General features: G+C 39.0%; 1 protein-coding gene across 6 annotated transcripts in view; it reads left to right on the forward strand.

Moving 5' to 3' along the window:
• ANAPC10 (anaphase promoting complex subunit 10) overlaps positions 1–16,218 on the forward strand; it is a 36,445-nt gene extending 20,227 nt beyond the window's left edge. For 5 of the 6 annotated variants that reach the window (XM_071753743.1, XM_071753747.1, XM_071753748.1 and 2 more), the window contains exon 5: positions 15,831–16,218. In XM_071753743.1, coding sequence (XP_071609844.1) covers positions 15,831–16,061 — 231 coding nt within the window. In that variant the 3' untranslated portion in view covers positions 16,062–16,218. Of the gene's footprint in view, positions 1–13,603; positions 13,713–15,830 lie in introns of all 6 variants that reach the window. The other variant, XM_071753749.1, reaches the window with a different exon arrangement.
• Positions 16,219–19,205: the final 2,987 nt, after the last annotated feature.

The raw sequence follows: 19,205 nt of genomic DNA on the forward strand, positions 1-19,205 counted from the left end.
AGATGACTTCTTGTCATTAAGAAAGTAGTTAAAGAAGGGAATGCTGTTTATGTGGCAAGTTAAAGCAATCCTTGAGGTACAGAAGAAAGTTCTACATGGCAAGTGATAGATGTCTAGAACAAATACAGAGTTCCTGAGCAAGAGCAGCTTCAGAACTATCATCTAGGTAGTTCTAGAATTAGATCTTGATTCCTTGATTACTGAAATGCTAATTTTGTCAGAAATGTGTCTGCTAGGAGCTTTGAGAACACATTTAATGCTGCACTGTTTTCTGGAAGGGCAGGGGACATTGAATGTGGTTTTATATAATTATAGAATAATTTAGGTTGGAAGGGACCTCCTAAGGTCATGTAGTCCAACCCCCTGCAGTGAGCAGGGACACAGATGGGGTTGCTCAGAGTCTCATTCTGTTCCTTATCTCAAGTAGTGCATTGACATGTTCCTTTCTATAGACCTGAAGTGTGATTTGTTTCTTTGAGGACTGTTCTCTCTCTTACTCTGTCATAAGATAACAGAGGCTGTGCATTTGAATCTGAAAAAACTTTCCCAGGATTTTCCTGTTTTCTGTTGGAAAACATGAGAGGGTGGAATGAGAATAATAACGTAGCATGTGTCTGGCTTGAGGGCCTGTGCACTTTAGCCTTCTTCATCTGGTTCCTGAACTAGGTTTATCCTTGCACTCCTGTTTTATTTCAGGATGAATTCTGGAATATTTTATGTCTCATGTTAAAGAAACATTAACAAATGCAGTTTTTATCGAGGCTTTTTAAAAACACAGTTCTCAATCAGTTTTTGAGAGAACCATAAGAATCTAGCTCCTAATACTTACTATGCTCTTTTTTTTTTCCCTCCAAGTTTTCCTTTTGCTATGTAAGAAGTAAAATTCAATTATGTGTATAAAGGGTTTTTTAATAAATTCTACCAGAAAATACAGAAAATCCTGATTTGTTTCTCTTATGTTGAGATTGATTTATTACTACTTAGCAAGGTAATGTTATTGAGGATTTCTAATAACGTCAGATCAAGGCTTTTTTTTTTTTTTGTGCACTTGCAGTTCCATGTCAGGGGGAGCTATGTGGTAAAATTTCAAGTAGGCTTTCCTCTGAATAGTTCTCTGTTGCAATTATGATGGTCACCATGTTTGACAGAGAGATTTTTATAAATTGCCTCTGGCTAATCCAGCACTATTGGGGTAACAACTTGTGGAATTATTAGATTGACTTATCTCTCTTTATAGTTTGTCATGAGGAGATTTACTCACCTAGCAAAATTAAATTAACCAGAGGAACGTATGCACCCACAGGACTTCAGGTTATACAGGAGGTCATGTACATTTGTAATGCAGTTCTATCAGCTTGTTACTGACTTCACATCTCTAAGCAGTAAGATGATATCCAACAGTAGCTCTAGATTTGGGTCATTAGGAGAGCTGGGCAAAGAATAAGTGTAGAGTTCTGCAGCTGGGGAAGAGTAACACCATGCACAGCACAGGTTAGGGGTTGACCTGCTGGAGAGCAACACCACAGAGAAGGACCTTGGAGTCCTGGTGGACAATAAATTATCCATGGGACAGCAATGTGCCCTTGTGGCCAGGAAGGCCAGTGGTATCCTGGGTACATTAAGAGAGAGGAGTGTGTCCAGCAGGTCAGGGGAGGTTTTCCTCCCCCTCTACTCTGCCCCAGTGGGACCACATTGTGTCCAGTTCTGGACTCCCCAGTTCGACTGGGATATACTAGAGAGAGGGCTGAGGTGAGGGGACTGGAACATCTGTGTTATGAGGATATGTTGAGACAGCTGGGGCTGTTTAGTCTGCAGAAGAGAAGACTGAGAGAGGATCTTAATAATGTTTACAAATATCTGAAGTGTGGGTGTCAAGAAGAAGAGGCTGATCTCTTCAGTGGTGTCCTGTGATAGGACAAAGGGCAATGGACACAAACTGGAACACGCAAAGTTCCATCTCAGCATAAGGAAAAACTTTTTCACTAGAAGGATGATGGAGCACTGGAACAGGCTGGATGTGGGGTCTCCTCCTCTAGAGACTTTTAAGACCTGTCTGGATGTGTTTCTGTGTGACCTGCCTTAGGTGATCCTGCTTGGGCAGGGAGGTTGAACTCTGTGATCTCCAGAGGCCCCTTCCAACCCCAACCATTCTATGACTGAGTAGGCCTATTGGTGAGCAAGTTCTCAGTTATGTCACAGTGTTTTGTTTTTTTTGGTCTACACCCTCATTCTTCAGGAGGATAGGTTATGTAATTTTATTTTGACCCTCATATAGTTTATGCTAAAAAGCTGATCTTTTTAGAGTTGAATGCAGCATTAAGACTATTCCAGACTGGTGTTGATAGCAGACATGCTGTTGTAGTAAGGTAATCAGTGCATTTGTTGATGAGAAGCTTAACCTGAACTGGCAATTTGCACCTGCAGCACAGAAAGCCAACCCTATGCTGGTCTGCACCAAAAGAAGCATGGCCAGCAGCAGGTCAAGGGAGGTGATTCTCTCCCTCGGCTCCTGTGACTGCCCAGTCCTGGAGTCCCCAACACAGGAAGGACATGGAGCTCTTGGAGTGAGTCCAGGAGAGAGCCAGAAATATGATCAGAATCTTTGCTACGAAGAAGGCAGAGAGAGCTGGAGTTCTTCAACCTGGAGAAGAGAAGGCTGTGGGGAGACCTTATAATGGCCTCCCAGTACCTGAAGGGGCTGCAGGAAAGCTGGGTAGAGACTTTTTACAAGGGCAAGTAGTGGTAGGACAAGGGGGGGTGGTTTTAAACTGGAAGAGGGTAGATTTAGATGAAACATTAGGAAGAAATTCTTAAGTGTGAGAGTGGTGAGACTGGAACAGGTTGCCCAGGGAAGCTGTGGCTGCCCCCTTCCTGGAATTTTTCAAGGCCAGGTGGGATGGGGCTTTCAGCAACCTGGGCTAGTGGAAGATGTCCCTGCCCGTGACAGGTGGGTTTGGTACTAGGTGATTTTTTTATGGTCCCTTCCAAACCAAACCCTTGTATAATCAGCTCAACACTGTATAACTCTATCTGAATATTTCTTTGAATTGTAGATTCTTTGTGTGAATGGTGACTTGAGGAATCTTTGACTCTAGAAAGAACTTGATTGATCTAGATTGATCTCTAGATTGAGAGAAGCAGAGTCCAGAGTCTGACAATCACATTAAATGATGAAATTTACATTTTTCTGGGCATATTTACATATGGATTTGTAAGAAAGCAGAAGCAAAAGGTATTTGTTCTAGTGTCATGGTTTAATGCTGGGATGGCAATTAACTGAATGCTGAACTGACAGTTAACTTCCCCTCTTTCCCCCAGTAACTTTCACATCACCACTGAGGCTGCAGGGCAGCCCTGGGGAAGTCCAGGCTGGAATCCTGGAGTCAGCAGCAGTTGGGAGCTGGAGGCAGGAACACAGGGATTCAGGCTGGAATGGGTCAGGAGCAGAGGCAGAGGAAGGGATGGAATCCTCCCAGGATGCTGAAGCAAACAGGGACAGGGGAAGAAGGGCGAAGGTGAAAAGCTGAAGAAAGGAGGAAGGAAGAAGGTTTGACCCTTGTGATTCCCCCAAATTTATACCAAGTATGATGGGTATGGGATGGAATACTCTGGTCAATTTTGGTCACCTGTCTTGTCCACTCCTCCCCTTAAAGGAGGGTCAGAGGTGTGACCTCCTTACACCTTTTTTCTTTCTGGAACACAAGATGTTCCTCAGAACCGAGCAGTGGTATTGGTTCTGCAGACCATTCTCTGGCTGTAAAGATAAACATCAAGTGTTACCAGTCCTAAAAGCACACACTGACTGAGAAACTTGCTCTTAATTTCAGCAAGTACAGCTACTTATGAGAGACTTGGCTAAAAGCAAAATTTCAAGAGAGAAAATTCACTCTATCCTGACCCAAACTAGGACATCCAGTATGTTAAATAAGAAGGTATTGTGTGTAGATGTAAAATTAAATGCTTCCATTGGGCAAGTCATGATTCCAGCTTTGCAAATTTATGAAAGTGTATTCTGGCTCATATAAAGCTACTCAGCTGAACCTCTGACAGATACACTCTTATATTTTTGCACAAATGAACTTTAAAAGAGAAGAAATATCCCCAGTAAGACATGTTTATGAATCTGGGATCTTTCTCAGATGTTGCATTGCATTTTAAATTTACACAAATAGTTTTCACAACAGTCTTTTGCATTTTTTCCAGTGAGTAAATATTCCTTGAGTTGAGCATTACATCTGCTCTGGAACCTGTGAAATGTTACTCTGTATTTGCTTATTGAAATCTGGCGTGCTGTAATGAGCTTGAGTAATGTTGCAGTTTATCAGGTTTGCCCCAGTTGCTTTACAAAGTATCTGCATCCACAGAGTCCTTATCCAGATGCAAAAATGTTTTACTTGTTTGTATGTTATACTTCTGTAGGATTTGGGGATTATTTTCATAGGTTTAGGGTCTCTAAATTCCTTGATTTTAACCCTCTTTCATCTCTAGTTCCCCAGAAACAAGTAATTCCTATGCATCCAGGAGAAATACTTTCACTTAGCCTTAGTGGGTTTTGTGTCTTACAAAGCAACAGCTTGTCCTCTTGCTAATTAAGAATAAGTAGGATTTTTTTCATTTGGTAGCTGTCAGGTATAGTTTATTGCAGTTTTCTAACAATCAAAGTCACTCAGGAATTGTATTTGTGTAACAGGTAAAATGTTAGATCCATGCAGCTTCATGGGCCTGTCTTCTGACAGAAGGTCAGACATAGTTCTCTTCAGTGTGTAATAAGATCTCTTTTCAGTGAGGGGAAGGTTTTTCTTTTGTTTTAGATGTACATTCTTCCCCTCACCTATGAAGGGTGCTTGAGGAATAGCAGCTGTCTTCTGCTATTGACTTTTTAAAAATCTCAAGATATTCCCATCTTTTCCTGTACTTACTAATTTCCCATATTAAATTTCTGAAGCATTTCAGCATTGTCTGGGATGTGAAGTACAAGGCATGTGAAGTGTAATCACTGGGCCATCTCTGAGTTGTTCAAAATGATTTGATACAGAATTAACTCCATGTGGCTAGTTTTCAGACACTTAAATTTTTAATACTCTTTACATAATTGTTTTTTTAAATACTTTCTTTGTATAATTTAACTGTAGCTGTGTCTAGACATATTTCCTGGATATGGCTAAACAATTTTGAAGGTAAATTATGAGCTGATTTTTTTTGCACTTTCACACAAACATAGTATCGCTCCATTATATATCTTAGAACAAACGGGAACTGCAGACATCACAAGTAAAGTTTTCATCCATTTTCCAAATCTCTGCACCTTTGTAAGACTAGTTACTTCCCAGTAGGGTTTTCAGTTCTTTAACTTCCATTGGTGCAGTGCATAGTTCTGATGCAGAGAAACTAATGGGACCTCTTCCTTTATGCTTGTCTATCTCCTGGTTTCTAGTATCTTAATTGCCTAAGTGTCATCTTGTATAAGGTCATACATAATTTAGCAAGTAAATATTGTAGGATTTTCTTTTAAAGCACTAGTTTATTTGCTAACAGGAAATTGTGCTTTTTCTTTCTCTCTTTTTTTTTTTTTTTTTTTTTTTTTTTTTTTTAAGAATTCTGTGGTGTTTTGTTACCTTTCATAAAATGCAACTGCCAATATCAACACCTTGTCCTGTTATTTCAGTCAGCAGTCCCATTTGTAATGTCAATTCATCTGAACCTCTGGGGTGTTTTTTGATATCTTGTCAGACTTCTTTGCTGCAGCATGTTCCACTGCTCTTGTTCAATTTATTTTCTGTTCTCTTTGTAGAGCTGTCTGCTTTTTCTACTATCCTACCTCGTGGTTTCTCCTGTCTCTCTGCAGTAGGTGGTTGGAGTGCTCCTATCTTCCCTCTGACTCATTTTGTGTTGTGACTATAAAGCTTGAGTCCAGATAGTGCTATTTGTGGAAAGAAACTGGGGAAATTTTATGGGTTTTTTTGTTTTGTTGTGTTTGACACTTCTAAAGCAGTCTCCCTGTTTTTCCCTGTTTGCTGATGAGGTAAAAGTTACAGGAAGGGTTTTCAAAGCAGGTATATGAATTGCACTTGCCATGTTTGTGCCATTGTTTACTCCAGTTTTACAATAGTTGATCCTCTAACTATGTAACTGTTAGAGGATCTTCTGGTTCTATTCAGCATCATCACATCATACCAGAAATTATTTCTATCAGTTGCCCATCATCTGCCAGGCTCCTGCTTAGTAGGATACTTGCATGCTACCTTGTGTAGATGAGGCCTCCTCCTTAGTTACTTGTCTGTAAAATGAAAAAACACTGCAGAGAGGGGAGCTTTTGTGATGTGAAGTGCCTTCCAAAAAAGTGTACAAAATGTTTGATTTCACTAAATGAGATTTGCACTTCTTTCTGAATGTGCAGTATTGACTATGTATTTTCTAAATTTTTTTAAATTACTGTTTCTTTTCTCCAATCTGCATCTACAGTACTCTGAGCTACTGATAATTTCAGTTGGACAGTACCCTGTTTTTAAAAACAACAAACCAACCAAAACAAAAAATCCTCCTCCCTTTTCCAGAATGCTGGCATTTGGGAGAGTTTAAAGACTTGCAGCAAACCATAGCTTCTCTACTGTTTGTTTTTAGGGCCAGACTGTCCAAATGCAGTCTGTTCCAGTATGTCTGCAACTTAAACAACTTAGGTACCAGAAGCAGGCAAACTGAAGCAGAAAGTTTGTTTTGGGCTGCATTACCTGCTTTTGACACTGTCAGCCAGGCCACCACTCTAGAGCATAAGCTGAAGAATTTTTCTGTTGTTGCTGTTTCAGCTTCAGCATACTACCTGCCAAGCTCAAGGGAAGTAACTGAGATGCACACTGGAGCCAAGTCCCTGTAGGTCTGAAGGATTTCCCCTGGTACCAGGAGTCTTCTCAAAGTTAAATAGCAGTGCACCTGCAAAGGTATGGCATCCTCTCTATTGTGATAGTTGCTTAATGAGATGAAGGTTCCAGCAGGAGAATGCTAATGAGCTTAGGGTATGTTTGCCTTCCCTTCTTCCACTCTTGACTGATCCTTAAATGAATTATGAAAACCATTTTTCATTAAGTGGGAGATCCAAAATTTCACAGCTATTATGACTGATCTCAGCTGGAGACACTATTTCTTCTGGAGGCTTCTGCTAAGATGGAATCTGTTTTAGCTGAAAGCAAACTAAATTTAGATGACTTCCTGCTGTGGCTGGAGTTTTGCTTTGGAGTTTTAGGCCTTGTTTCTGTATATGCACATGAAACTCTGTGCTAGACTGGGTTGTCACTCTCTTTGCTGATTAGATGACTCTGCTTTTCAAAGAGCCAGGGAGAAGTTCTTTTCTGTTTTTTCAGTGGATAGGATGGGTGCCACTTAACACATATGCAGACAGGCAGTCCTTCTCTAATCACATTTAATTTATAGATGTGTCAAGTATAAACTGTGGTGTAAAAGTTGAACTGACCTTACTCAGTGAAAAAATAAAATTTTAAAGACGTGGACTTGAGAGCTAACCTGAGAGTCTAAGCCTATTTAATATTCTTGGCCCTCTCTGAAACATTATGTAAATCTTGAAGTGTGTTTTTGTGTTGAATTTTGAGCTGTCAGTGCAACTTCCCACACAGAACATAAAACAAAAACCAGAAAATGCATATGGCATAACAAATCTAAAACCAATGCTCCTTTCTTTCCAGAGAGACTTTCCTAGCAAACAGTCTGTGACAAATTCTTGATGGTTTCTGCAGATAAGTTTTCTGAAATGAAGAGTTCTTTCCAGCTGAATTCTGGAGGATGAAGTAGTCAAAGATTGTTGTCTATTTTTTTTTCCTTTACTTTTGCTCGTTCTTTTCTTGCCACCCAGACAATATTTTCTGAAATTACAATTGCTTAAGACAGTTTTGGCTGACAAAATCACAGTAGCTGAGCATTTGGTAGGCTACTTGTACAATCAGGTACACACAGCCTGAGGGAAGTGGTACTGGCAAGTACAGTGAGCAGATGCTGTAGTGAAGTGTGATGGGCAGGGTGGTGGTTGTGAGTGTGATGGGCAGGGGACTCTACACACGTGTCCAGACCATCCATGTGTCAACCTGTGGGACTTCAACCACCAAAGTGACTTCATCTGTCAGGAGTTTTCTGAGTGAGCAGTTCAGCACTGCTTTGATCCTTTTGAAGGCATCACTACTTAGGATTCCTTATCACCTGGAATTTTTGAAACAGCTGTTTTTCCTGTGAGGCCTTGTCATAAGATTCTTGGAGGTCCCATGGCAGGTGCAGCTGTACCCCGTTTTCTCCCTTCTGACAATAGTCTTATGTGCATATTTACTCACCAGGGATTCCTCTCATCTAAAACCTAGTTGTTGTCTTCTAACATGCTCCTCATCTGATTTCAGAAGATTTCAAAGACAAACTATGAGGGCAATAATAATGCAAAACCTGACATTCTCTCTTTAACATTTCATGGGTTAAATTTTAGTGCTGCTTTTTTCCCAAGGTGTTCCTGTTATAGTATTGAAATTCAGTCTGAATCAGTGAAGTGTATTTGGGTGAGACTTCATTGTTTTATCAGCAGAAACAAATCTAATGTTTTGTTGCTTTTTTTACCATAAGGGGCAATCCTGATCGGGACAACTCATTCAAAAGAATTAAAATGGACCAGTCAAGGAAAAAATTGAGCTGGCTAGTGAATCATTTCTGCTAAATGACATCTAAATTACATCATAGCTCAGTTGGCATCACCCATCCAGAAATTTTGTGATAAGGGAGCAGTGTGATAACCCACTGATACTGTCAAATATGTGTTATGCTGCTTCTATAATCCTAACACTTGAGCATTCTAGATGCTAATCCATGGCCCACCATGCAAGGAGGATATATCTTGCTGGTTACCTACACTGAGAATCTATCCATGCATTCTTGTAGAGTTGTTATTTATTTACTGTAACTGTGAGTCTTTGAGCTGTTGTAGTTTGGCTGCTATAATTGAATCTGCATTGTTTAAAGAAACCATAGGAATTTAGGTGTTAAATCGTAAGGAAATGAGACTAGATCAAGCTTGTTTTTATATAGGGGATCACTAGCCAGTGTAGTACCTATACGTGACACTGTTTTGAGGAATTCCAGTTATTCAAATACATTTTTGTGTCCCTGAGATGATGCCTGAAGAGGATCCCCACTGGTAATTCCCCACTGGCAAATCCCCACTGCATTGCAGTACCTGTTGGAGAGCCATGACAAAGTCATACTGATGCTTAGCTTGGTAATGATGACAATGATCTGGGGGAGAGGTGGGTGAGTGTGGTTTAATTGATTTTTGGATCAGACTTCAGGCAGGTTTGTCAGTAGTGTTTTTGCATTGTATCAGTTATCTGCAGATCTCCATCCATCCAGTTGCATGTCTTGTGTAAAAACTACTTGAAAGTCTTCAGTGATACCTGAGTAGAAACATATTTTTAGTTACAAGCATTACACTAGCCTGCTGTTTGATGTTTTCATAGTGTTCAGCAAGAATTGTAACTTTACCTTGCAGATATCTGCCTCTTACCTGGAGTTCATAGTGCAAGTCTCTCAAGATGGCCATCTGCTTTCACTTGACATAATAATCAGAAAGGTTGCTTTACAGAGCATTTTCTAAAGAATGTTTTGCAAGGTTCATTGAACAATTCAAAGATGAGCTATTGGTGATTCTGGACCTCTGTTTGCTGTCACTTCCAAACAGCTTAATTGCATAAACTGAATTGGCATGCTTGAGCCACTTGATTATTTATATGGGTACAAAGGATTCCAAGAGGAACTTGGCAAGATGTGTTGTAAACTGATGTATGCAAAATGAAGTAAAATTTGGTGCATTCTTAAAAATTTGGCCATGTCATTTGGCTGTTGTCTCTTTTCAGAGCATTTCCCTGTTATGTTATTGAGCTGACTGAACACTTCTCTAGTATATTTTCAGTGTCTCTCTGGTCTAGTTGACTTCTATGCTACTTCTAGACTATGATACATAACATGTGAGAAATATTTACTCTGGTAATCTGTGTCAGTGAACTTTACTTACTCTTTATAGCTTGGCTTGTGTGTTTAGTTGTTATTTAATCAGATTACAGAATTGTAGAATTTTCAGGGTTGGAAGGGACCTTTAAGATCATCAGTTCCAATCCCCCTTCCATGGGCAGGGACACCTCCCACCAGATCAGGTTGCTCGGAACCCTGTCCAGCCTGGCCTTAAAAACTTCCAGGGATGGGGCTACCACCACCTCGCTGGGCAACCTGTGCCAGTGTCTCACCACCCTCACAGTGAAGAACTTCTTCTTAACTTCCTATCTAAATCTCCCCTCCTCTAGTTTGAATCCATCCCCCATGTCCTATCACTCCCTGACATCCTAATAAGTCCCTCCCCAGCTTTCTTGTAGCCCCTTCAGATACTGGAAGGCCACAATAAGGTCTCCTTGGAGCCTTCTCCTCTCCAGACTGAATAACCCCAACTCCCTCAGTCTGTCTTCACAGGAGAGGTGCTCCAGCCCTCTGAGCATCCTCACGGCCCTTCTCTGGACATGTTCCAGCACATCCATGTCTGTCTTGTATGTTCTCTAGAACTGGACACAGTACTCCAGGTGAGGTCTCAGGAAAGCAGAGGGAGAATCACTTCCCTTGACCTGCTGGCCACACTTCTCCTGATGCAGCTGAGGATCAGGTTGGCTCTCTGGGCTGCAGTGTACACTGACAGCTCATGTTGAGCTTTTCACCCACCAGCATTCCCAAGTCCTTTTCCTCAGGGCTGCTCTCAAGCCAGTCCCTGCCCAGCCTGTATCAGTGCTTGGGATTGTCCTGACCCAGATGCAGGATCTTGCACTTGGCCTTGTTGAACTTCATGAGGTTGGCATGGGCCCACCTCTCAATATACAACTTCCTCATACCTAGGCATTGGCTATTTTTTCCTTTATTAATCTGGAGTAGAATATTCTGAGGAAAAACTTTTTTCAAGGATTTTTTGGCCCTTCTCTTTTTGAACCTTCAGTCTTTTTATTTAGCTAAATAAAAGTTCTTTATTTTAGCTCATCTGAACAAAAAGCTTAAGTATTATAGGAATTTGCAGGTTTCAAGGCCTAATACAGTGTATTCTACAAGGAGTCTCCTGTCTGTCTAAATCCATAGTTGAATCTTCCTGAGTTCTTCCTGTGTTCCTCTAGACTCTTCAGGAGCTGCTATTGGGAAGAATGGAAAACTGCTCTTACCTATTGGGCTGAAGTTGGATTTCTTGACTGTTTAAGGAGGTGACTGATTAAGACCACAGAGCCACCTCCTTAGGTGGTCGTTGCTTCGTTAGAGCAAAGAAGTGTGCTTTTCATAGTGGGTCCTTTGAGCATGTTTCTGTGTTTCTTGTTAAGCTGCTAATGTGGTGTCCCTCCTTTGACTCACTTGGAACTTGCAAAGTTTCTTTTGGACAAGCTTCATTTTTCTGCTGGAACTGGTGCATCACTGCTATTAACTGGTTCTCTTCCTTCCTAAGTGAAGTGATGGCTGAAGCCCAAGCTCTGCTACTTCATGTGTTGACAGTTTCAATACTTGGAATTATGCAGATGTCCACTGATTCTGAATCCTTGGTAGCTATGTGGTAGGACATGGCAGTTTTGGAAAAAACTTTGGAACTTTAGCCAGCCTTCTTTCTCCTTGCCAGCTGTTGTGGAAACATATACGGGCAGCTGTAAAAAAACAATGGCTAAGCAAGGCAAAGCCTTTCATAATTTAGGTCAGTCAGCTCAGAGGAAATCTGTGTATTGATAAATTATTTATTTCTGAAAGTAATATTTATTTCCTCTGGAATTCTGTTTTATAATCTTCTACTTGGAGGAATACTTGATTTATTGAGAACACCTGCTTTGAAAACCTGTGTTTTTGTTTTGTTTTATATATAACTATGGTAAGAACTAGTTAAGCAAGTAGAAAGGCAAAATTGTATTTGTGAAGAAGAATCTAGCCACTGTTTTTCATTTTGAAGGTGGCCAAGTCACTAAAATAAAAAAGCAGCTTTTACAGTTTTATGAGAAAAGTCGGAGTAAAATCAAATGCTGTTTGGTTTCACAACCTGTTTTAGAGGCAGCCACAGGATGTAAGTTTTATCATTTGGATCTAGTAGTACAGATGATTAACTAGAAATGTGATAATACACTAAAAATTCAGAGAATCATGTTGTATCATGCTGAAGCTGTGGTGGCAGCAGCATTTCTAAGCTTTGTGTCAGCACGTGTGCAGAAGAATTTTTTTTTTTCCTCCAGGAGAAGTAAACAGGCTGATTTTTTCATCCTATACATGCACAGAAAAACTTATTCCCCTGAAATCTGAGAGCCCTTTCTAGCATACATTCTGGGTTGTGTTTGTAATGACCCTGAGTATAAAACTACTCAGTGGTTTGTTTGTTTGTTTTCCTTTCTGTATCTTAACAAAAGTTATCTTCATAGGGCAACAAAAATCATGTATTGTTCAAGGATGTAAGCCTACTGTACATATAGCAAACAACTTGGGTTGGCAGTGCAAGTCTAGGTGAAGCAGCAGTTTGAGTTGTATGCCACTTTGACATCACAGAATTTAAGCAAAACATCACTTAAAGACACATTTTTAAAATTTTAATTTTGTTTGCATCTTCTATGGTAGAAAACCCCTTAGTTTCAATAGTAGCCTTGCCAAATGCATATGGAATTCTGTTAAACCTCTGGATTATACAATAAAGTGAAGAAACAGAGCCATTACATTGGCTGGGGAGGAGATTTCCATTGAGAACATTATTTTGAAAGTCAGAGCAGAAATAGTATGGATTATTGGGGTTGGGAATATATGTCCATAGGTAAAGCTGTAGCATACAAATGACAGGAGAAATAAGAAGGCAATTGATAGAAAGCAGGAGAAGAAATAGGTAAGAGCATATAACAGCAGCAAAGGACAGGTGAGTGATTTTCCTGATTTTTATCCCTGTGTTCCTTTGTTTTGACTTTCACCAATTATCACAAAGTTTATAGAATTGGAAGCAAATGTCAAAGAAACCACAAACCCTGAACTTCTAATAAATTGTGTGGTGTTAGTGTAGGGCTGTAGGAACTGAACTGTGTTAGTAATACTGAACTTTCATTGAGTCTATCCTTTGTTTCCATTTTTAAACTTTCTGGTAAAACAAAAAAATCAAAATTTTAATTTCACTCTGGTAATTAATAATAGAATTTAAATTTTTTCTTGAAAGTCAGTTAATTGTGACAGTTTCTTAATGGCCTACACGGGAGGGATAAATTTGGGAGGAAATTAATTTTGGTGTTTTCTCAAAGTGGACTCACACTGTAGAGTTGGGGTGAAGGATACATGTACACAGTGGCTGTTGCTTTTGAAGAACAGGATTGACAGCAAAGTCAACTGAAAGGGATTTAAAGTGTAGAGTTGACTATAGGTAGAGCTGCTAGTGTTACCTGTACTTATGGTTGTGTGACCCTATCCATTTTAAGGCTTAACTTTTAGCTCCTTTATAACTTGCCAAAGTTCAGTTCAGACAGATTTTTTTTCCATGCCAGATGTCTGCTTTGGGTTGATTTTTTTTTTTTTTTTTTTTTTTTTTTGAATGTTTCAGCCAAAGCAGTTGTGTTCCAAGAATAAGGCTAGTGAAAAGTATGCTGTTTTGCTTGTGTGAGAATATTCTGGTGTCCTTCTTTGATGCTCCAGTGTCCCCAAGCTCTGAGGCAAGGATTTGAAATTTGGCTATAGTTCAGCCTTTGTGTTGAGGATGTGCCTTTTGCCTCCCTGTAAAAATCCACCCAGATTTCCAGGCTGGTTTTACAAGGCTTTGAAAGATTGCCATTTGCATGGGCATAATAGGAATTTCTTAAAACTTCACAGTAAGTTTCCTTTAGATTCTGTTCACACTGGGAATGCTTCAGGCAGAGTAGAGCTGCATATTTCATCCTCCTTCTGCTAGGAATTGTAACAGCTGGATCTGGGTGCTGACACTGAGCTAAGAGTGGGCAGCATTTTGTCTTGTACCACCCCTGCCTGTTCCCATGTCCTTCTCCTTCTCCCTGGTAAAGGACCTGGACCCTCTGGAAAGAGAAACTCTCACTAATCAGGAACAACATGACAGATGTGGAGGGGAAGAATTTAGAAGTGTGTGTGTGTGTGTCTGGTTTGTACCATTCCTTTGGTCACAGAAAATGTGTGTCTAGTACTGGCAAAACATAGCAGCCTTTTCTAGTGGATGTTCACATTGTAATTGGCAGGTTTTGCTGCCATTAAACTTGAGGTTAAGTACAAGCATTCAGATTTGTGTGGATCTCAAGCTTTTAATCATTTTACTGGAGTACATAGGCATCAATTTTAAAAAAACTCAAAAATTGTCACTGTGGAGTAATATTATGTGGAGGGCAAAAAGCAAGAGTTCACTTTAAAACATTTTAAGTCTCAATCAGGCTTTGTTCACTTAATACATTGTAGTACAGTCTTCAGTTTCATCACAAGTTTTGCCTGCTTTGCCCACGAGAGTGTTTTCCTGCTTTGGAAGTTATTAGTGGGAAAGCCTGCAGCAGTGGAGGGTTGTGGGGTGTGGTGGGGTGTTTTTATTAATTTTTTTTAAGGTGGAGGTGTGAGAGGGTCTTTTTTTTGTTTTGTTTTTTTTCTCTTTAAATTTAAAGTATTCATCAGACTTTTTTAAAAAAACTTGCTTCTTGGATTATTTCCTCAGGGTGCTTGCTGCCTCTGAACAGTAGGTTTCAGATGGGTCTTTTGAAAGCTTCAGCAAAGACAAAACATTTGACAGGATGTTTGTCATTTCCAGGAGAAAGATGGGAATTTTGAACTGCTCAAAGGATAGATCTTCCTTTAGAGGAATGCAGCTGCTAACAACAGTCTTTTTTGCTTAGCTGTGTGAAATCCACTTGCTTGTGGACAACTGTTTTGTTTCTTTGGTTGTTTTTTTTGTTTCTACATGAGACTTCCATTTACTTGTGTGCTTTTCCATTTGTGTTTTCAGCTGTGCTTTGAAGCTGGGCAGTTAGCTGTAATTAAAAGCTGTTACCTGACTTCTGCATAGCATCTGGCTTGACTTCAGCACACTGCTGTATCAGTGATGTGGCTTAGAGTTAAGGAAATGCAATTCTTAATTTTCTTTGACATCGGTGTCTGTAGAATTAAAAAAAAGTGGGGAAAAAAAAATCACATTACAGTTGGTTAGTTGTATAAAAGCCATGTCAAAATAAACCTCAATGTGATTAAATGGCTGTGCAGCAATTAATTGTCCAGGCATCTGTTTTGACACACAGGTGAGATGAAGTCCGCCAATAATCCTACATCTTTTTCTCTGTCACCTTCCTCTTCCTTCTCCCTACTCCCCCTAGTAATCTAAGGAATTTCTGAAAACCCAGATTTTGTATGAATTTAGCTTCCTATGTCAGTCATTCAAGCATGTTTTAGTTAAGAGAGTCTGGGTAAAACAATTAAAGACATGTATTTTCTGCCTACTTTGATCAGTGTGCTTTGGTAACAAGATCCAAATAGTATTGGTTTGACACTCTTGAATTTATATTCAAGTCTTTTTTTTATATTAATTTTTTATCTTAAGGGTAAGGCTCCAAATTAATGGTAGATTGTGAAAGGCAAATGCTATACTCAAGCAATATAATTTGTATCCAATTGCACCAGATGTAAATTAGCTACAAGTATTCAACTCTACTATTTCAAATTTATTTGAAAAAGTAACAATTTATTTGCAAGACTCTGCTCAATTCAAGATGTTTATTATGGGATCACTTATATTAAGTATGTTAACTCTTTCTGAATGTCTTGCTTTTTTGTCTTGTTCTTGGCAGCAACTTGAATTAGTGGAACCAAGTGGCTGGATTCATGTTCCTTTAACAGACACTCACAAGAAGCCCATTCGCACGTTCATGATTCAGATTGCTGTTCTAGCTAATCACCAAAATGGAAGAGACACTCACATGAGACAGATCAAAGTGTACACCCCAGTGGAAGAGAGCTCTATTGGTAAATTTCCTAGATGTACAACAATTGATTTCATGATGTATCGCTCTATAAGATAAAAATTTCTTAGTGAGAAATAATAAAGGTATTTTCTGATGGTGGTATCATTGCTTAAGTATTCAGATACTTAAAGAGCAGGGTTTACTTCAGTGTAATTATATCTTTGTATTTATACTTTGTACAATTTGGAAATAAAGATAATCTTGTGTTACAGTGTATTGTAGTCTGTAATTTTGCATTATTTTTGCTTGGAGTCTTTGAGTGCTCTCGTACTATTTTACAGGAAAAAAATGTGATTAGTAATAATAATTGATTTGATACAGTTCTTTTTTTTAAGGTTATTTCTTCCCCTAATAACCATGCATGGAAGTAGTTTGTTCTGTAGTGTTACTATTTATGCTTTACTTGAAAATTGCCCTTAAAGAGTAGTATTCTTTACAGTTATGGTTTGAAGACATTACTGTTAGTATTTCCCATCATTGCTTAAGTTATGTTGTACCTTTTTCTGTATGGGTTTTTTTCTGCTTAATGACTATCTGCATTGATTCAGCCTTCTTTGTAAAACAGATCATAGAATCCTAGCATATCTGAAGTTGGAAGAGATCCTTAAGGATCCTCAAGTCCAACTTCCTGCTCCTTGCAGAACAACCTAAAACTAAATTGTATAACTGGAAGTGTTGTCCAGATACACCTTGAACTCTGACAGACTTGGAGCCATGGCTGCTTCCCTGGGCAGCTTGTTACAGTGACTGAATGTAGTGAAAATGACATGAAGAAAAATTAATACAGATGTAGGGATGTAGATTATCTATACATGATAGTTGTTAGAGAGTTAGAAATGCTCCAAGATCATACAGTAGCAGTAGGAATGAATCTGGGGATCCACTGTACCTTTTAAAGTATCAAGAACCTGAGTGTATAACCCAAGATAATCTCAGAACTGTGGTATGAAAAACCATACCACAAATCTTTAGCTTGTGTTAAATAATTTAGCAAGGAAAATGTATGTTTTGTGTGCTTGCTAGGAGAAGAAATACTTAATACCTCTGATAATGTTTCATAATTTAATTATTAGTTATTTCACCTTTAAAAAAATTAAGTAGATTTTAGAAGGAGAAGCTGTTAAAGTACAAGGGTTTATTTTAAAATGTTCCCTACTGATCAAATTCATTCTTCCTCCTAGCACCATAAAACTTGATGGTAAATCCAGACTAATCTCAGCCAAGGAAAACTTCTCATTTTTAATTGTGAGCAAAGAAAGGCTAATAATAGTGGAGGTTTCATCAAACAATGATACAACATCCTCCAGAGGAGAAAGAAGGTGAGCAGAGGAAAATGGGAAGGTTGTCCAAAAAAGATAAAGATTAAGATTTTGAAAATATTTTGTGTACTTAATGATATAAGCTGTTTTTTACTGAACAGCTTTGTCCTCTGACTAAATTTTACAGTCTTCAGGAGGGCATTTCCTGATAATGAACCTTGTAGAGAAATCCATGACTAGCCCAAGTTTTTTATTGAAATGTGAATTCAGTCATTTCATGAGGACCTTAATGGTGAAGTATCCACAGCAGAATTCCTGTTCAGAGGCTGATTGAACTCCTGCTTTTCAACAGCTCTGTCAGCACAGTGACTCTGTCAAAGAAGTGTACATTCCTACTCACTTATTTGAAGCAGAGTTTGTCCTTTTGATGTACCACTGCATCTTTTTCTGTCAAAAAACCCCCACCAACTCAAGTCCCTGCATTTATCCAGTTATTTTGTTGATAGATTTTAGAGGAAGGACATTACTAGGCATGCAATTTTCCTGTTTTTCTCCTGGAAGGTTAGATTGCAGTTAGCCATTCTAGCTGTGTCTTGTCAAGCCACTGTTAGCTACCTAAGGATTCTGCCACAGATAATTGTGGTAATTTTGAACTCTGGTCAGAACCACTTTGAATATTTTGATTCAAAGAAAGTTTCAAGTATTCATTTCTCTTAGGTCACTCTGCGTTATTTGTAGCATACTTCAATAATATATGCATTTATTTTTTCATCAGTTTACAAATGACAAGTCCTTGAAATGGATGTGAATGCATTCTGCATGAACAATCCTCACGAATGATTCAGGTAGGAGCTCAAGTGTTCCATAAACAATTAAATATGTCCATGTTATTTCAAGCATGGCCCATTATCTTTAGGTTAATGAAGTCAAAGTAATATTGCTCTGTGACAGACATTATCCAGTAGACCAAGAACAGACCTGTCAGTGCAGTCTTGTTCTGCTCATTTCTACCTTGCCTCAGTAGGCATAATTATTGGATCCTTAGAGATCTATTCCTGCTTCTGTATCTGTTTTTCAGGGCTTCTCTGTCAGGGTGGGATAGATGCCAATATTGTCTCAAATTTGGAATTGCTATTGCTGACAGTGTAATTAAACAAGCTGAAACCTGGCTTGACTGCTTGTCCTACTACTCTGAAATCATAGATGGCATTTGAGTGGTTTTAAGAACCTGTGATACTTGTGTTAAACTGGATGATGTCAAGCTTTACTGTTGGGGAGGGAAACTGTACTTGCAAATTAAATTTAATGCAGTCTTTTAGTAGACATTATAGTGCACAAGGTTAAGACTGTAGTTACACTTTATGTTAACGTGGTTATTGTAGTGTAGTTAAAGCCTCCCTAATGCCTGGCCACATGATTCTTTGGAAGGTGTCAACAGGAGCTGGATATTACAATTAACTGCTAATGTGTGCTAGAAATCCAAATTTGCAAATGTAAAGAAAAGCCAGAATGAGTTACCTTTGCAATGAAAATTCACAGAAATAAACATCTATGGACTCGTGTATAAAGAGTGCTGACAGAATTTTGATGTTTTAGAGTTTGAGGTTGATAATGGATTTGCAAGCCTTTAGTGAAAATGGGAAAAACATTCTAGCTCTATGTGCTAGTCTCTCCTTCCTTATCAGTCACTTCCTTATCAGTCTGAAAAAGAAATTTCCCTTGCATGCCTCAACAATATCTTACATTCACAACTATTTTGATTTATTTTGCCCCACATGCATACTCTGGATGCTGTTTGAAGAAAAATCCTGGGAATCTACAGTCTTTAGCATGTCCAAGTTGTCATCTTCTCAGTAGAAATGTATACAGAAATTAATAGTTCTAAAAAGCATAATGTCAACAATTGACATTTTTGCCCTACAAGGTGCTTTTAGAAATGTTA

This window comes from Heliangelus exortis, chromosome 10 (assembly GCF_036169615.1).
Source record: "Heliangelus exortis chromosome 10, bHelExo1.hap1, whole genome shotgun sequence".
Taxonomy (NCBI): domain Eukaryota; kingdom Metazoa; phylum Chordata; class Aves; order Apodiformes; family Trochilidae; genus Heliangelus; species Heliangelus exortis.